The sequence below is a fragment of the Notechis scutatus genome, chromosome 6, assembly GCF_049901735.1.
Source record: "Notechis scutatus isolate UNSWTSFEM ecotype Mainland chromosome 6, rNotScu1.2, whole genome shotgun sequence".
Taxonomy (NCBI): domain Eukaryota; kingdom Metazoa; phylum Chordata; class Lepidosauria; order Squamata; family Elapidae; genus Notechis; species Notechis scutatus.
This window is the reverse complement of record NC_142014.1, coordinates 53,904,441-53,923,659: the sequence shown is the minus strand read 5'-3', so window position 1 is coordinate 53,923,659 and position 19,219 is coordinate 53,904,441. Positions and strand designations below refer to the sequence as shown.

Sequence of the window (19,219 nt, the reverse complement as noted above, 5' to 3'; positions counted from 1 at the left end):
AGCATTCCGGCTTGCATTCTGGCGTTTTGGTTTCTTACAAAATCTTGCAAAATGTCCTCTCCCTCCACAATTAAAACACTTTTTAATTGTGTATGCAGTAGGAGATTCATTATTTTCCTTTTGAGGTTGCTCCCTCCTTAACTGATCTCTTTCAAGTCTTCTTCTGGCCTCTTCAATCAATCTGCCAGTGATATCAGTTAAAGTTAGACTTTCTTTAGGCAATATTTCAAGGGAAGTTACGTAGTCATCAAAACTTTCGTCTAATGAAGATAGAATTATGTAGACCTGGTGTAGCTCAGAGAAAATTAACTCCTTCTCATGAAGTTCTTGAAAAATGCTTTTCATAGTATTCAAATGACTCAGCATATCACCATTCTTTTGGAGATACGTCCGGAAAAGCTTCCGTGTTAGATTTATGTGAGCACCAACGTTATCTCGGACATAAATCCTCTTCAGTTTTTGCCAACACGCAACAGCTGTTTGCTCTCCACGTATATGAACAAGTTGCTGATCAGTTAATGTTAGTCCTATGATGCAAAGTGCTTGTTCATTTTTCTGTTTAAATTCTTCTATCTTTTTACTATCTTCCTCATCTTCAGGATCCCATTCTTCTACGTTTGGTGGATTTTCAATTATGTTCCACAGACCTTCTCTTCGTAGAAGTAGACTACATTTCATAGACCATGAAACATAGTTTGTTCCATCCAGCTTGGATATAAGGGACAAACTTTGTAGACTGACTTGTGTCATGTTTCACTATATGGATATAAAACTATAATTGATAAAACACAGCTGTCTGTTTACTGTAACGTGTAACAACACAAAATCTCACTTTTTACATAAACCTGTTTTTATCCTAGTTAAACTGACTTTGCAGTCTCTCTGGGCCCATAACCAGTGTTAAGCCTGGATTCCCCAACGGGTGTTAAGGAAAACAAACTAAACAGAACGTGCAGCGAAATCAGATAGGAAGACAGGTAAATGTGTGAGATAAGCCTTCTCGTTAACACGCAGTAAAAATACAGATACGCTTGTGCTATCAAAATTATAATTTATTCCATTTAAGAATTATAGCATAGTCATTATAAACAGTCCATTAGTCATATACCAAATTCAGTCAAGTCTTGTTGAGGATACTCTAATTGCAAAGTCCGTGTCGAATAGCCAGTGTCAGTACACATATAATAAATCTGTCCAAAACTTATCTTCTCTCCGTTGAGAAATATCTTCAAAGTAATCCAACACTTCTTCTCCTCCCCAATCCAGCAAGAATGCAGTCTTCAATAAGCCAGCCAGTAAGAGCCAGAGAGTGCCTTGCTGCTTATATAGTACTTTTACAGCTGCACCCTTAATTACATTCCTTTAGCTTAAAGTCACATACACTTTAACTAAACAAACCATGATACCATATTTATTATTTTTACCCAAACCAGTTAGGGTAAACAATGTTATCCCTAACATGGCCAACTCAACATCACTCACATCGAGGCACACATCTCGCGTGGCCTGTGGGGATGCTGCAACAGTCGTAAGTGTGAAAAACAGTCATAAGTCACTTTTTTCAATGGTCACTCCACACAAGCAAAGTACCAGCAAAGTGGGGGGGGGGAACCTCCAGAGATGTTCCTGAGACAGGAAGTCTAATCCTGCCAAGAATGTAATAACGGAGAGGCAGTTTCTGCAAGCAACACCAGAATGTTTCCTTCCTGCCTTGCTTACAGGATTAGGCCAGTAATTTCTTCTAACAACCGGTTCTCCGAACTGCTTAGAATATTAACAACCGGTTCTAGTGAATAGGTGTAAACTAGTAGAATCCTACCCCTGGTTTAATATCTCATTGTTATGCATTTTTAATTAGAAAATATTTGGAAGGTGATCATGGACTATAGAGTGAATGGCATTAAACTTTATTAACATTATAGACTTGCTAATATATTCCTTTTTCAGAAAAGAGCCTGATATTGCCAGATGCTTTAGAACCAATTTATAAAGATGAATCATCCAGGGGGAACCCAAAAAACAAAAAAAAACAAAAAAAAAAAAAAAAAAAAAAAAAAAAAAAAAAAAACCCCCCCCCCCCAAAGTGAGTATTTATGTTAAACATGCTGCTGATAAGGAAACGAAAGCCTTTTCTTTTTTTCGCCCCCTCCCTCAGGAAGAAACTGCACCAGATTCTAGTACATTTGCAATCTGATACCCCCCCCCCCCCCCCCCCCCCCCCCCCCCCCCCCCCCCCCCCCCCTGCCTTCGTTAATTGAATACGCTACTATAGGCAAAATGTCATTCTTTGTGGAATGGAACTAATTACTATTTGTTCCAAGGAGCAAGTTTTAATCTATTTTAGTTTTTGCTTGGTTTCTCCCTGTTTCTAACCAGATGGACGCCACCATTTCTTGCCTGTTAAAGCCAGCCTTAGTGGAGCTAAGGACAAGAATAGTTTATAGCAAAGATGTATATGCAACTCTAAGTGTGTCTCTGGTTCCAAACAGTTATATATACAAGTTCATAGTCCAGACTGTGGCTGGGGAGAATTTAATTTGAGATTACCAACCAACAAATCAGCGCTTTGCTGTAGCGATCTGACTTTCTGTTTCCCAGTTGTTTAACAAAACCAAAACCCCTTTCTCTCCATTCCTAAATTATAGTGTCAAGATGGAAGAAAGCTTTGAATGAAAAACAGGAGTGCTTTTTACAAGTGCCTGAACTGTAAATGAGTTCTGGTATGGGAATACATTCTAATTTGAATGTGTGTTCAGTCATTCCTCAACTGTAAGGTCAAGATTTCTTTGCATTCTCTCAAGCCACTATTTTGTATCTGATTTTTGTGATTAAAGAAAAAAATGGAATTATATCCTGCAAGCTTGGAATCTCTGCATCCCTAGCTCATTCTGGCTTAAATCCCAAGTTTTTACCTTACCTGGTCTCCCTGTCTTTCCATTGACTGGGCTAATTGATTTAATATTTCATAATTCTAGTTCTTTGGCAAGATATTTTTTGAGTCCTCTCATTTTAAACTAATTGGAGTTTCCAGCCTGGTTCTTCCATATATCTTAGGTCTGCAGCTCCCAGAATCCCAAGTTAGACTGTGACAGCAGGCATTATATACAAATTTTCAACAGAGGTTTGTATTCTTCACAAACGTTTTGCCATACATACCCGTTAACTATAATTGGAACATTCCAAACTGTCTTGTTTTGAATCTTCTAGAATTGAAAAAAACCCGCATAGATGCTCCTGTGGGTATTCCAGAACAAATAAGGGATATAACACAAAATTACTGCTCCTGCTTGGCAATGACCTACTGTTCCCGCCAAAATATTTCTATCATCTACCACTATAAATGGTGTATAGGAGAGAGAAATTTGTTAGATCAGGAATCGTTCACTTTCCCTCACTGAATTCATGGGCAGGCATAGTTTTTGCCTGGAGAACTCTGTTGATTGATGGTGGCGTTACTAGAGGGAATCCAGCCTCCATTTTCAAGTCTGAGAGATAGGAATTAGGATTGCTTAAAAAGAAACAAAAAAGTTAACAAGCTTATTGAAAAATTAACTTCCTTCTTGCACCAGAGGGGAGAAGGGAAAATGGGAAGAACATTAAAATCATGTCTGGTGAGTTTAAAGGACTACAGAAAAGCATGCTAATGCTGCTCTGAACATGAGGTAATTACTACTGGGGTAATTAAACATCTGCAAGGAAACAACCAAGCTTAGAGAGCACTAAGGATGCCGCAGGTTTACAGAAAACTAGCTAACCTAGCTCTAAAGTATAGAAAACAAAAGCCAGCAGCTATCTACCCCTTTATCATACATTATATTTTTAAAGCTAGATCAGGACTAATACCCTGGAAATGGAGAGGTGTTTTTGTTGCTGAAAAATGCTTGGAAGAGAAGATATCCTCATTCTTTCTAGATCCAGCATTCACCCTCTGCAACTGTCTCTTATATCTTTGCACATATTATATCATCAATGCATTAAATTCTGGAGTTCCATGAGAATGCTACTATGGGATCCATTAATACTATTTCCATAAGCAAGCATAAGCTAGTATAGTAGAGCAAAGGAGAACTGTTTGTTCTGAAACGCTTGGAAGGACTTCAGCTGCCTTGAGATGAAAATATAAGCAAAACCACAAACCACAGAAATAGACGTTTTGCCTCTGGCTTTCTTTTTCTTTACTCTGCAGATTTAATTCTTCAGATAATTTATTCACCCCACCCACTATCCTCCACTTAAAAAAAGTCTTTTTTCATGCCATGATTCACAATTGTCATGATACACCAAAACCTGGTCATTCTCAAGTTCTGCAGAAATTGCTGAGAAGTCTTTGCCTCTGTACTAGATTCTTCTTTTAACTCCATCTTAAACCAGTTGGATTATCACCAGGACAGAGCCACCTAAGGGAATAGATAGATTCAGTCTGAAAGTTGGCCACTTGCCTAAACAATTCAAAGCATCTCAATTTAATGAGCTTCCCACCTTGTCTTTTGGCAGCATTGGACCAAACCTGAGCTCTTATCAGGTGGCTTTACAGTGGAACAATTAATTTAAAAAAAGTTGTAGAAACCAGGATGGATGACCTATCCAAGTGACAAAGCCAACACAATGATTCTACTCGCTGCTGGGTAATATGGCTTGTTTGAATAGAAGAGAATATCTGTAGCTCAGGATTGAACTATGGAGAGCTTCTTGCTCTCTTAGATTGGTTATTTGCTCGCAGACTTTTTATTAGCCAATTATGTTACAGCATCAGTGCGAGTGAGTGTGGGGTTTACTGGTTGTTTTCAGTTCGTTTATTATGCTACATAATATAGCCTCTGTTTTTTCCCTTTTGCTGTATTTTATATTGTACCTCTTTCAATGTGAACATCCATTCATGGCTTCCTCTCCCTCTGGCTTTCATAAACCATTAGCCATGGTGGCACAGTGGTTAGAGTGCAGTACTGCAGGCTAGTTCTGCTGACTGCCTGCTGACTGCCTGCTGACTGCAATCTCACCAGGGTCAAGGTTGACTCAGCCTTCCATCCTTCCAAGGTGGATAAAATGAGGACCCAGATTGTTGGAGGCAATATGCTGACTCTGTAAACTGCTTAGAGAGGGCTGTAAAGCACTGTGAAAAGATATATCAGTCTAAGAGCTACTGCTGTTAAGCGTTGATGAAAAGTTTCAATGCTCATTTTGTCATGGTGATACCTAGAACATCCTTACAGCTTGCAAAGATGAGAGCAAAGTTATAACGTGCTGGCAACTAATGTCATGGAGAAAGAAAACTAGAGATCTAAATAAAGGAGTATGTATTAAGTACTGTTAAGTAGATACCCTAATCTACTTCATTCTAGTCTGATGTTTTAACTCTAATCTGATGTTTTTCAAAAATAATGAATTTGTAACTTTCAGACTTTTCAACTAGCATGTTGCAGTTTTACAGCCTCATTCTGTGAACCTCCTTTTGATCCTTTCCCAGTGTTAGATTTTCTGGTGTGACAAAGATGTGGTTCTGAAATTCTGCAGAAGGATTTTTCAATACCAAATTCCCCATTCTCCCTCCAGCCTCAGAGGGAAATTACAGAATATCTTATGATCCCTGGTAAGCCCTCCCACCGATCATAAGATTTCAGCTTAGTCACATTAACTGTTGATGGTTATGTTCTCCTTTCATGGGAAGAATGACCTGAAGGACCCAGAAAATAATCCATAAAATAGTCTAAAATAGAATCATTCTGGTTAAGGAAAACATATCGCAATCTTTCCTGAAATCAAAATCAACTATATTTCTGTCTCACCTTGGAGATATGACAGGTAAGAGTAAAATGTTAGGATAAAATCTCTGTTTGGAAGAAAGTCAGACAGCAAAACAATCTAATAATGAATGTGTGGCCATCACTGTTTGTTGGACACGAATTAGATATCTTCAGTTAGATATAAGAGTCATGCCTTAACAATAGATTAATTCAGCAATTCTGGTTTAAGCTTCTCCCACTTCTTATTTTTAAAATAAATTGGCTCTGATCTCTGTAGGCTTTTACAATAAAGAGGCCTAGAAGTCCCTGCCAACTAGTCAATTTAAATTGGGGAGGGGAGAGATCTTGGACAATAAAACCCTCTCATTGTGAAAGTATTTTCCATTGGCCTCAATGCATAATGAAAAAACTATGCCACATTGCCACATCCCCCACAAACAACTGCCTTGATAATCCTTCCAGCCATCATTCACTGCTGCTTTTCTATTGGTTGCTGGCATCTGTAATTCCTCAGTTGCAGAGTATTTAAAAGCAAGGGAGTGGCATCATAGTTCCCTTCATCTCTGTGCAGAATCTTCTTCTGTGAGCTGCAGGAACAAAGAACAGAGCCATGCCTGTAAGTTTATGGGGCAGTGATGTATGATGCTTAAGGATGCTGGCTATTGTTGAAACCAGGCACTCAAATTAGATGAGAGTGTCTTGCCTCCCTGCTGTTGCAAACAGAGGCAAGATACCCCAATCTACCCTGATCTTCCTGGAGAAGGGACCTTGATTTTGAGCTGGCTGATTCGTTTTTCCTAAATTTTTCCATCGTAGTAGTACCAGAGTGAAAGATGAAATTAGCTAAAAATGTTAACTAGAATGTTATCTCTTAACAGGCTTCTATCTAGCACAGGGTTTCTGAAGTATCAAATATCTATGAGGTTATTGTAATTTTCTCATTTGTTTGGGAGAAGTTTGTGGAAGTATATCTGGGAAGAGAAGTTTGGCTTACATTTGCTTCAGCTTAACATTTTTTTTCTCCCTATTCTCGTCCAGTTTGCTCTCTCCCAATATTGCAGTAACTGCAGAAAATTTCTGGAAAAACTGCTGATGGAAGCCCCAGTTTTGCAGACTCTGTAATCTCATTATTATAATATAAGTCTAGCATGATTTTAAATCCAGAGATTTGAAGGAACTGAAAACATCTGTCGGGGGGAATAAATAACAGGAATGTTCAAAGTCTTGGGGCAATTTGGTGTGGCTCAGGCTGGCACAGACTCGCTGGGGCGTTGCCCTATTAGGCCTTTCCTCACATTATCTATCATTTTCTGTCTTTTATGGTTTAAAAGTTTTAACTTTTACAACAGAAATTTTTTTAAACAAATGAATCTTTTTCCATTTTGTTTTAGTTCAGTGGCGGGAAAGAATATTGCTTGTTTGAGTTCTGTTTTGGCTGCTTTATTAAAAAAAAGAAAATTGTAGGCATCAGAAACACTAAGATTTCTTTTGCCTCTTTATAAACATACTTTGCCAATTTTAATCTCTTAAACATACCCCAAAGCCTTTTGTAACCATTTGTCTGAATAGCAGATGGGGATTGAAAATGGTTTTCCTGAAGAAAATCACATCAGGCTTTCAGCATCAATAGTATAAGAGTCGAACTCAGCCTTCTTTCCATAAAGGAAGTGACTGGAAACTTTCATGTCGCCATCTTTTACTTCTGAGATTTTCCACAAGCTTCCAGTTATGAATGAGTGTAGAGAAGTTAACTATCAGATGGTGATGTCAGAACACCCCTTTCCCCCTCTCTCTCATAGACAGTCAAACGGGCAGGAGTTGCCCCTCCCTTGCAGAAGGTGGCTATGGGTTTGAAGCCTTTCTCTGCTACTCTCCCCCAGCCTTTCCAATAGTGAAATTCAGCATGTAGCAAGATAAAAGGTAGCCTGGCATCCTCATGACTCAGCCCGGTGCTTGACTCTCTCCTCTCAGCTCTGTTAGGTTTGGCAGGACAGAAAAAAGCAAGATGAGCCTGCAGTCTGAGGGCCAAAGAATGCCAGCCCAGAGAGACAAGGACAAAAATGTCAGATGAGGCTCTTTCTGTTGTTTCATGGTAGCCTTCATGCAGCAGCCTAGAACCACACAGTGACAAATGCTGGAGCATTTTGGTCAAACTTGTGGCCACTTTTATGTTTAACACAAAACATTTTGCTTTGTCAATAGCAACAAATAATCTAATTGTATGATTATCATTTTCATTCTCAGCAGAGCTGCCTACTTAAAAGATAACATTTTAATGTGCCGTACTAAAACGGAATAACTAACTTCCTGGATTTTTCTGTAAACACAGTGCAGATTGTAAATCTCCCATCTAATAATATACAATGTTGTGAGAAATAACCAGTTAGGCTATCCCTTCTGATTTATGCAGAAGTATCATTCCTATTGTTTTTCTGGCCAACGTTAATTGGATTAGCAGAAAAGTATCCAATATAAATTTGTGCTTGGTTAGTGGACCACTTTGCTATGTGACAGAATCCTAATCTGGGAACAAAACAGATATCAAGGGGCAATTCAGGAATATACTTTATTATTTCTGCTAGTTCAATTAACTTTGTACCAGTTTTATTTGCTTAGAACACCTGTTCTCAACCCAGTTAATCTCTAGAGATATTACAGGTTTGATTCCATTGTTGTTGGCTGAGGTGATAATATTGCAATCATTTCTAGAATGATTCATTGAACTGGTAACACTGGGTAAAATATACCTGTATTTTTTAATTTGTACATTTGATTTTAAAAAAATAATAATAATCCCAATAATAGAACATGGTAGCAACTTCAACTTTAGTTTAGGAAAGGATAGAATCTTTCTTGCCAATCCTTTCCTGTGATAAAATAATTAGACTTTAAAAGGTTTTGATTGTTCACTTTTTATGATATTAATTTGAATATTCATTGGTTTTGAAGTGAAAGGACCCAAATACTACATGGCCATATTTCCCTGCCACTTGGTACAGTAATATGTTTTATCAATGCAGCAAGTTGTTGGCTTCAAATAACCCAACAGCAGTTGTTCATAATAGGTGTATTTATGGGGGGGGGGGTTTCCTACAAAGGTGGGCTACAGGAGCAACTCACTAAATGCTTTTGGAATTCCTTTTCTAGGGAATTGTTTGTAGTAGCCTGAGGATTCAACCTGGCCAGAAGGTAGCAGTGAAAGGTGATATTCAATCAGGATGTGAAGGGTAAGTTGGCATCACTAATACAATAATTTAGAACATATTTAGAATCGTGTATAGTGGAACCTTATATTGATTCATAGAAGCTTCCCCCACCAGGTGATGACCAGATATACAGTAAGAGTTGATATCTAACATATCTGGAAGATGCCAGATTGTTAACATTAATCATAATGGTTTCCTCCAAAATGCCTGGGAACTATTGTTAAGTGTCATAAAGAAATTTCTTTGTATCTGTCTGATTGCCAATCCCATTAGAAGGCCAGACTAGAAAATCAAGTCCACATTAAATTAGAACTGTATTTTATTGAGATAGGATATAATACTGAAATCTTGAACACCTGATGTGCTTTACTTCCTTCCTTCTTGTATCCCGGTGAATCAGGGATGAGATTGCCTGAGTTACCTCTGGATACTACCTTGCTTTCCGAGACTTAAGTAGTGTTTCAGCCCTCTTTGTTTATATAATGATTCTTGCATATTTCTATCAAGATCATCTCCCTGACTCTCTACACTGATATATTCTCCAGTGATATACAGTACAATATAGTCTGGGCCTATGTGAGTAGGAGGAAGAACTTAGTAGTCCTCACTAACAAAACAGAAGAATCCTGTTGCTTCTTCCCTCCTCTAACTCTAATCTAAAAGATCCCAAAGTTGTTTTTCCCCCAAAAGGCAAAACATCTTTTGGGAAAAAGCATCAGTGGGACAACCATGTCCTGGATGATTGAGAAGCTCGATGGACAATTTGCTAGAAAAGGGTTAATGCCACTGTAACATTTTCCAATGACTCATATCTGAACACGTCCCCGCTGCTCTCTGCTTCTCCTGCCAAGAAACTAAATAAAACCAGCTGTTGGGAAGCAGCCCCATTTTTTGTCTTCCTTCTGTCTCCTTTTGGAATGTGTCCCCTCCCCTATTCACTGTACACAGTAACCTAAATTTGGTGATCTTCTAGAAAGACCATGAGCATGATAATTTGAAAACTGTACATACATTCTTCTGACTGTGGTTTCCAATTTGACTATCCATTTTTAAAGATACAAGTTTGCCCACTTGTTGACTCATCAACCAAGTGTCCTCCAAATGTGTTGGATCACAGCTCAACAGCTCAAGCCAGCACATTCAAATGATATTCAGACTAGGAATCGTGGGGGATGCATAAAGACTTTTCTCATAAAGTTGAGAAAAATGACCTTGATGGAACTAGAACTCACAACCTTCCAGTTTCTAGCCTGATGCCTTAGCCACCTCACCAACAGCTCTCACATATGAGTCTAAAAAGTTTTAAAACTGTATGCGTGTTCTTCCAGTTTTCACCAATATCAAGAAAGGGACTGGAGACTTTTTCTTGGGAAAAAAACTGCATGATCAGCACCATTTAGTGCTATAATCAGTGCTTATTATTTGGCTTGGCATGAAAGCAAAAGTGGGTGTTGGGTCTGTAGAGGAGGACATGTGTCTGAGCAGGAAAATATTTTAGAAATCACTCCAAATGATAAACAGTGGAGCATCTTGCCAAAAAGCATATAGTCAGGAGCATTCCTCCTTAAAATATATTGAAGACGTACCAATTATAGGAGTAAAATGTAGTCATTGAAGGCCATTTAAGAAAAAAGCAATTCACATGGCACAAAGGTACAATTTGAAAGAGAAAAGTTGGATGATATTATGAAAATGATGCTATTCTGTCTATACAATGGACTTACCCAAGCAGGTGACTTCCAAATGTGCTGCTTTTAAGCTCCCATTGTTCCTAGTTAAAGGGAGTTGTAACACTTTCTAGCAAGCACCAATGGTGTTGGTGGGGGAGTGTATTAGGCATTCGTAGGGACTCTTGAGGGAGTCTGTATTTTGTCACTGAGACAGATATTCTGAGGATCTACATGCCCCAACTCTTCCCTTACTGGTAATCCCCATTATTTGGTTCAGACATCTCCCACTTGCACCCCAAAGGCAGGGAAGATCCCTGGAAGAGACAGGTGATACTAATTAAAGCCAAGAGAACTGATCTTCTTTGGGAAAGATGCTTGAGCAAGAACATTGCTAATACTATGTGACTGCTTCAGCTTGCCTTAGGGGCAAGGCGAGGCAGCTACCAAATTGGGATGGGAGAAGCTTGGAATTGGCGGTGGATGCCTTTTCCCCATTACCATGTTGCAGAGCTCCCACCCACCCTGAAGTTGGTGTGAAATTACCAGCATGAAATTTTCCATTCCCATTGATGATCCCCCATCCTGCCTCATGCATGCTTATTCTTATCTTCATTTATTGCTCTTTTTCAGAGTAGAAAAGTGTGCAGTGGGAAGTGAGAGTGTGAGAGAATACCTGTTTAGGACTGAACTTGCTTCAGATTACAATGTGAAAAGGGGAAGGGGGAAGCTACCACAATAATTCTCAATGGCTACATTTGTGGAGCATACTGCAAACTAGTGTAGAAAATTAGCATCCATCCCTCTCCTAGAAAAATGAAATATTCTAGGAAATATTAAAAAAGCAGAATATTATATTTTCCCTGGCGAAACATGTTTTGAAAGACATAAACTCAGAGCCTCAGTTTCCTGCCACCCACAGCAGATATTTTGGTGCCAACCTATTTACAAGACAAAAGGCTGGGCCAGCTTATCTACAAAACAAAAGACTTTCACCCTCAGGACATGATAGGATTAGCCCTCACTCAAGATCCAAACCATTAAAAAGCCATTAATTAAAACCATTAATGGACAAAGCCATTAAGCCATAATAGGAATTGCCCAACACCCTCTTCATCACCCAGCAAGATTCAACCAAGCCTGGGACTAAAGACAACCTACAAAGTTACCCCTATATGGCCACATGGGAGACTGACAACCAATCAGAATACATTTCTTTCATAGGAACAGGAAGCAAGTTCAAAGCCCAAGAGAGGGATAAATCTCTCTCACACATACACCCATGTGCTCAATTGCCCAGGGCCTCAAATCATGTGGTCCTGTCCACCATTACACCATGTTTCCAAACAGCCTCCATGTCCCAGTGTCTTTCTCCCCACTTGGAACTGAACCCAGATGGATATTTCTTCCAACACTAGCCAAGCACGCTTCAGCCTACTTCATTGTATGAACTCGGTCTGCCAGTTTATTTTATACTTTAGTGTTTTGTCAAGCCCAAAAATTGGGTTAATAAAGTATGAATAAATAAGGATGCCAGGCAAATATTTCATGTACATATTGCCACTATTTTTCACATCCCATTAGAATGCTGCTTGCTAACCCAAGCTAATAAATTCTTAGTTTAAATGCAGGATAGTGTATTAGATACTGCTGGGAGTAATTTGCTTTACGCTCTAGTAAATTGCCCTAGAAATAGTTTGGTTTCAGTGATTTTGGAAGAGAGGAATATAAATGCCACTAATCAGTCTATTTCTGTTATTATTCCTGCACAAGGATCTTACCATATATTTTCCCCATCCTTCACAGTTTTGTAATAAATCTTGGCAAAGATCAAGATAATCTTGCACTACACTTCAATGCACGTTTTAACGCTCATGGAGACGTAAGAACCATCGTGTGCAATTCCAGGAACAAAGGGCAATGGGGGAAAGAACTCAGGGAGACCAACTTCCCTTTCCAGGAGGGTGAAACTGTTGAGGTGAGTCTTAAAAGGGCACAAGAAGAGGCAAAATGTGTGTGTGTGCATGCTTTCCCCAACATTTACTCTGCACATGTTTGATAATGTCAAAAATCAGGGGTGAAATTCAAAGTTTTTCTCTACCGGCTCTGTGGGCATGGCTTGGTGGGCATGGCTTGGTGGGACTCAGTCTCTAAAAGGAAGAAGGCAGGCGTGCATGGGCGGGGCCAATCGATTCAAATCGTCCCTACCACCTCTCCAAAGCTATTCAAATCATCCCTACCACCTCTCCGGAGGTGGTGTGAGATGGTTGAATTTCACCCCTGACGCCCATTCTCCCAGCCAGTGGTTTATCAGCATTCTATTCCAATACACCTAGAGAATAATTTAGACATTATTCATCTAGTACTTCTAATACTCCTCTATTAGTCCTTTTAATCACTCCTCTGATAGTCCCAACTGATGCTCTTAAGGGTTTTGTGATGGGTAGCTCTTGGAGTGGTTGATCTCCTTACTTGTTCAACTTGTCATTGGGAGTTCCTAGCTCTTTCTAATGGCAATACTTTTTTTAAGAATGATGGGAAGTCTTTCATAAATGAAGCTGTCAAATTATGTAAGTCTGTTGTAGATAATAAAGAGGAAATTAAGGACTTGTGCACTTTCCAGCATTCTTGATCACTGGCTATATTGGGTGAAACTACTGGGAACTGGTTTCTGTTCTATATTCCCCAACCTTGTATTATCGAACATTTATCCATCACATAATTAAAGGCTCAAAAGCTTTATGAAATTACCAATCATTAGTTAGATCTTCTTTGGCAATTATTTCACCTACCCAACTGCTATCCAACTTCTTATTAGGCTAATTAAATGGATGCTGTATCTTCTGTTGAACTCTATATTTCACTCCATTGTGGGTTTTTTTTCAGGTGGTCTTCACAAACGACAAAAAAGAAGTGAATATTACATTGCCTGGAGGCCATCAGTTCAAGTTTCCCAATGAAACTGGTTTGGAAACCATTGAATTTATTTGCACAGAAGGGGGTCTGAATTTCAGAAGCCTCTCACTAGTTTAAACAACCTCCTGATCTGTTCACCTTTTTTTTGCTTAATAAGGCAACAAAATAAATGCAACTGAATTCTGGTCTTCTGTTGATGTGTCCTTTCAGTTCTTGCCTTTGCACTTCAGGATTTCTCAAACCGAACATCTCTATATAACATCTTGAGGGTGGCTGACTGGGCATACGGCTGCTTGGTTGAGGGATAAAAGCTGTATACATAAAAAAATGTAAAAGAAATATATTTTGGGGCCCTTATTGTTGAGGCCTGGTCTGTCATAGAAATGGAAATTATTCCACAGATCGGATGCTACCACATAGAAGGTTTCTGACCATGGGAAAAGACAAGGAGATAAGCTTACTTCAGTTTTGTCCAATAGTCACTCATCGATACAGAGTTTAATTAAATAAATATGTTATATAAGTAACTGCTTATCAGAAATAGATAGCCAGTTTGTTGTAGCAGTTAACCTGATACCTTAATGCAGGGGTGTCAAACTCTTGGCCCATGGGCCGGATGCATCACGTCCTGGTCACACCCATGCCCGGTTTAGCAAAAGGGGAAAAAAGTCTTGATATATCACATGATGCCACCATGACAACATGAGTTTTACACCCCTGCCTTAACACCTGGCTAGAAACCAGGAGCTGTGAGTTCTAGTCCTCAGTAGAAGCCAGGTGGGTGACCTTGGGCTAGTCACTCACTCTCAGCTCTAGGAAGTAGACAATGGCAAACCACTTTTGAAACCTTGCCAAGAACACTGCAGGGACTTGTCCAGGCAATCACCAGGAGTCAATGCTGACTCCAGGGGAAAAAAAACAAAAAATTAGCAGAAGCTTGCTTCACCTATTGGAAAGTATGCATAACCAGCTGCTGAAAATTCACCAACTTCCAAGTGCTAACTTGTGCAACCATAACTACATCATGAATATTCTAGAAGTGTAGAACATACATCTATGTGAAACTTTCCTGGAGTAACTGTGCAAGAAAAATGAGAATTTATAAGTATTTATTTCAGGCTACCTACTTGTGCAATAATCTTCAGTAATTGTTAAAACATATGAGCCACCTCAAAGTGCAGTGCAAGCATTTTAAATTATATTCATGGCTACAAGAATGTGGCAAAAAGGGGAAATCTAAAATCCTTACTAGGGAAATATTTAGGGATTTTTATTAAGCCAACACAAAATATATGACAGATGTATACATTTTAAAATCTCCATGTCAGGCAGGAAGAATCTTATAAAAAGCAGAGATAAACTCAGAGTTTGGGGATTTCTAAAATATAGTGTTCCACTTAAAACCATTCATTTAGCAATCATTCAACGTTGCAACACTACTGAAGAAAGTTACCTATGACCAGGCTTCACATTTTATGACCATAGCAGCTTTCCTCACAATCTTGTGATCAAAATTTGCATACTTAGTAACCAGCATGTTTTTATGATGGTTGCAATGTCTCCAGGTTGTGTGATCACCATTTGCCACCTTCCCAGCCAGTTTCTGACAAACAAGGTCTCGGGGTTGGGGGGAGCTGGCTTTGCTTAATAACCACATGATTCACTGAAGTTATTTGCTTAACTGTGGCAGAAAAGGTCGTAAAATCCAATCCACTTAAAAGCTACCTTGTTTAGCAATGGGAATTCTGGTGCTAATTGTGATCAGAAGTCAAGGACTACCTGTATATCTGAACCAGTTTGCTGTTCTGAGTAAAGGCACGGAGCAATGCCTGTGGGCTGCCAATTTTATAAAAGACAAACTTTAGAGTTAATCTCTCTTGGCTATGTTACCTGTTATCCACCAGGGAATAGTCTTGCCCACCTCCTGGCTATGGGGGCTCAGCTTTAAACCGGGCATGTGACATAGATATACCCAGGGGTGGGATGCTACCGATTCTGCCCGTCTCTATAGAACCGGTAGCTCTGAAGAGCAGCAGATACCGAACCGATTTTGTGTTTGCTGCTGTTTGGCCCGCCCGCCCGGGCTCTTACCTGTCCTTTATTTCCTGCTTTTTCAACCTCAGCTGCTTTGCGCGGCACAGCTGAGGTTGAAAAAGCAGGAAAATAGAGGCTTTTCAAACGCTGCACACCCACACACAGCACTTTTCAGCTGTCCAGATGGAACAACTTAAGGTTTTTTTACACGTGCGCACAAAACGTAGTCACTGAACCGGTAGTAAAACCGGTTGAATCTCACCCCTGGATATACCCACAAGGAACGTCCTGATAAACCAGGTTCCTAATTATCCTATTTTATCTAAAGAAGGCAATCTGCCATCTGGTGGTGAGGAAAGAATCATGCAGACTACAACCTCTTCTAGATTGCAATGGGGACAGTAAGACAGGGATGGTAGGCACGCTGGTGCGCTTATGCACGCCCCCTTTACGGACTTAGGAATGGGGTGAGGTCAGTGGTGGGATTCAAAAACTTTTACTACCGGTTCTGTGGGCGTGGCTTGCTGGGCATGGCCATGTGACTGGGTGGGTGTGGCTTTTTTGCAGCCCCCACCGGTTTTTGGGAGCTTCCTAGCCTCAGAGGAGCCTCGAGGGGGCGTTTTTGCTCCCCTAAGACTCCTCTGGGGCTCTGGAAGGCAAAAAATGGAGGGGGGGCTGAGCTCCTCCCTCCATTTTTTGCCTTCCTGGGCCTCAGCAAGGGGAATCTCTACACAGCTGATCTTATCTACAGCTGATTGTCGGGAGGAAAAAAAAAGAAATACCTTAGGTGAATGTCAGGCAGGTGGGCGGGGTTGAGCGAGTATTGGGCAGGAGGGCGACCGGGTGGGGGGCGTGGCCAGCCAGAACTTACCAGTTCGGTGACCTACGCCAAATTCTTGCTACCGGTGCGACAGTTTGAGGTTGAAACTGTGAGAGTTTGAGGCTGTAACAATGGAGTCGGGTAGGGCATTCCAGGCATTGACCACTCTGTTACTGAAGCCATATTTTCTGCAATTGGGTTTGAAGCAGTTTACCTTGAGTTTGTATTGATTCTTTGCCCATGTATTATTATGGTTGAAGCTTTGCCCCACAGGAAGAGTAGCAATCAGTTCAAAATGACTCCATCACTCTGACATGAGTTTTACTTCTCTCCCACCTTTCAGATATGCTGGGCTTAGTTTAAACACCCATCAGTTACAGCCAGGATGGCCAATGGCTGGAAAGGCTGGTATTGTAAAGCGGTGGGATTCTCCTGGTTCAGCCTGGTTCAACTGAAGCGGTAGCTCCAAGGATGAGCTGTGAGCCAGCCAGTTTGCTCCAATGATCAGCTGTTGGGCCTACCCACCAGCCCCGGCTCTAGTCTGTGCTTTATATCCTGTTTTTCAAGCTTAGCTGATTTGTGCAGCACAGCGGATTGCCATGTGTCAGCTGTTTAACACAGAGAGAAGGAATTAGCAAGTGCTCTGTGCGTCTACTCTGCGTGTGCACAAAGCACACGCTCACTGAAGTGGTTGTTACACTGGTTGAATCACACAGCTGTATTGTAATGAAAGATGTAAGCAACCCAACTAGGCTGGGTGCTCTGCAACAGAGGGTCTTCCCACCTGCAGTGCCCCTTTGCTCTTGTCTCCACTCCTTCTAGGCCCTAGAGTCTGGGGAAAGGCTTGATTTATGTTATCTGCTTGGGTGGTTAGCATCGCTCTGGCCAGGGTTTTGAATTGCAATTGTTACTGTTGTTTTAAATATCTGTTGCCAGAAAGGGCATGGAACTTTAAATGGAACACTTATATTCTATTTTGTTTAAAAGCAAAATAGGTTCATTAAATCCAGTGGAGATTTAACAGGCATTTTAAAATAAATCAGCTAAAAATTATATTACTGATTTTGCTATTGAATTTTGGATGGGGCCCAGACTGACTTGTAGCTGGGGGATTAAGGGTTGATCACATGTCTACAAAGCCACGGCCACCACCTAAGCCATGTCCACAGCACCGGTTGTTAAAAAATTTGAATCCCACCCCTGTATATCATGTACAGGCAACAGTAGGCTAGATCCAATAAACTTGATTACAGTATGTCAACATGGCTTAACTAAAATTAATAAAATCAACATGGCTTAACTAAAATTAATATTAATTTAATGATTCTAAGGATATTTCCACACTACTATTTCTTCCACTCCCTGGTTTTGCAAAACAATCTGTCATCCTCTACAAACCAGCCAATTTCAAAATGCCGAAAATGAGGAGCAAAGATCACTGATCCACTCAGAGCTGCCAGAAGTTCTCCACTAACAAAAATCCTCTCACCCCCATTCCATCTCAAGAATAAATAAATTGCCTCATAAACATCTATATTCTTGATATCTGTTCTTGTCTGGTGGTTTGTAAAATAAAAACCGGATGAAGCCCAAACTCTGGGCATGGTGAGGCTAGGAGTTCTGATAAAGGAGAAACAATCATCCACAGGGTCAAATGACCCAAGGTGTTTTCAAAGGAAAAAAAAAGTCGTTTCAAATGCACCATAGCTGAGCCAGAAACAAATTAATTCCACTTCTAAACAAGGCAACATAATGAGCTCAGAGGTCTAGAGCTATTTTTAAATTAATGCAGAGTTCTCACTTAAGAAATAGCATCCATGTCAGGAATACAATATTACTGCAGAAAGCTAAGGAACAGCTATTTATTTATTCTTAAATCCCTGATTTTAACCAAACATTTTACTTTCAACTTTTTGTTTTCTCAATTTTGAGAAAAGAATGTAAGCATTAGCATCGAGGAGACATTGAGACTTTTCCCCACCACACATTTAAAATGCTACCCACCCACCCACCACCCACCCTGGAACCAGAAGGAACTGTACTGCTGTCAGCACTTGGAGGTAAATAGACAGGAAACAAGCCAGTAGAGTTTTCAGATATGCTTTTTATTGTTCTAGGATAGAATAGCAATATCTTGAAACTAAGCCTGTCTATTTTTGTTTACTATATCTTATGCCAAACAAAATCAAGGCAGGGTTATTTTGAGTCTCTTTCTCTATTCTTTTCTAAATCTTCTCTTCCCAATGGTTCACCTACCCTTTTCTCAGCAACAGCAGCACGTGCAGCTGTAGGGTTTTGAAAAAAAGCATCCAAATTTGCAGATAAAGCCACCCTTAAAAATAATAAAACCTCCCCAGGTTCAGCGGGATACTTTTTCATAAGTGTGGCATCTTGAGCCTGCCCATGAAGTGATCTGCAATTTCTGTCAGGTGGTAGGAAAACCTGGTTTGAAAAAGGTGGGTTCTCTCATCTCCTTGGAAGAAAATGACCCTGAAGGAGATGCCCAGAGACCAGAAGGGAAGGTTGCCCCCACGCCAGCCTGAAATGGCCAATAGGTGCCAGGATGATTCATCCCCTTAGGCTACCTGACTGAATCACCGATAGCGAAACACATTACATTTTGCACACCTTTATCTAGCATCTGCAGCAAGGTGCCTATTGTTACCAGTTTATCGTGGATATCTCCTTTTATGCTGATTACCCTTCCCAGCTGGTTCTGAAGAATAATCAAATCATAATTTACTAGGACTCAAAGCAATATGCCACTCTTTAGCACTATTTTTCCTTCTGAATAATACCCCTCTAAGCCTTCATAATCTCCACCAGCAATCCTTG

The 19,219-nt window shown here is 40.1% G+C and overlaps 1 protein-coding gene across 1 annotated transcript; it reads left to right on the top strand.

Moving 5' to 3' along the window:
• The first annotated feature begins 6,294 nt into the window (after positions 1 to 6,294).
• Positions 6,295 to 13,715, top strand: LGALS1 (galectin 1). Its single transcript, XM_026694913.2, has 4 exons — positions 6,295 to 6,357; positions 8,889 to 8,968; positions 12,421 to 12,592; positions 13,501 to 13,715. Exons 1-4 carry the CDS (start codon positions 6,352 to 6,354, stop codon positions 13,645 to 13,647), a joined length of 405 nt encoding a protein of 134 aa, XP_026550698.1. The 5' UTR covers positions 6,295 to 6,351; the 3' UTR covers positions 13,648 to 13,715.
• The last annotated feature ends 5,504 nt before the right edge of the window (positions 13,716 to 19,219 follow it).

Bases quoted from the DNA above. Each gene is read 5' to 3' on its own strand.
- LGALS1 (XM_026694913.2), top strand. The intron at 8,969-12,420 runs GTAAGTTGGCAT...CATCCTTCACAG, and splicing joins ATTCAATCAGGATGTGAAGG to TTTTGTAATAAATCTTGGCA. The intron at 12,593-13,500 runs GTGAGTCTTAAA...GTTTTTTTTCAG, and splicing joins AGGAGGGTGAAACTGTTGAG to GTGGTCTTCACAAACGACAA.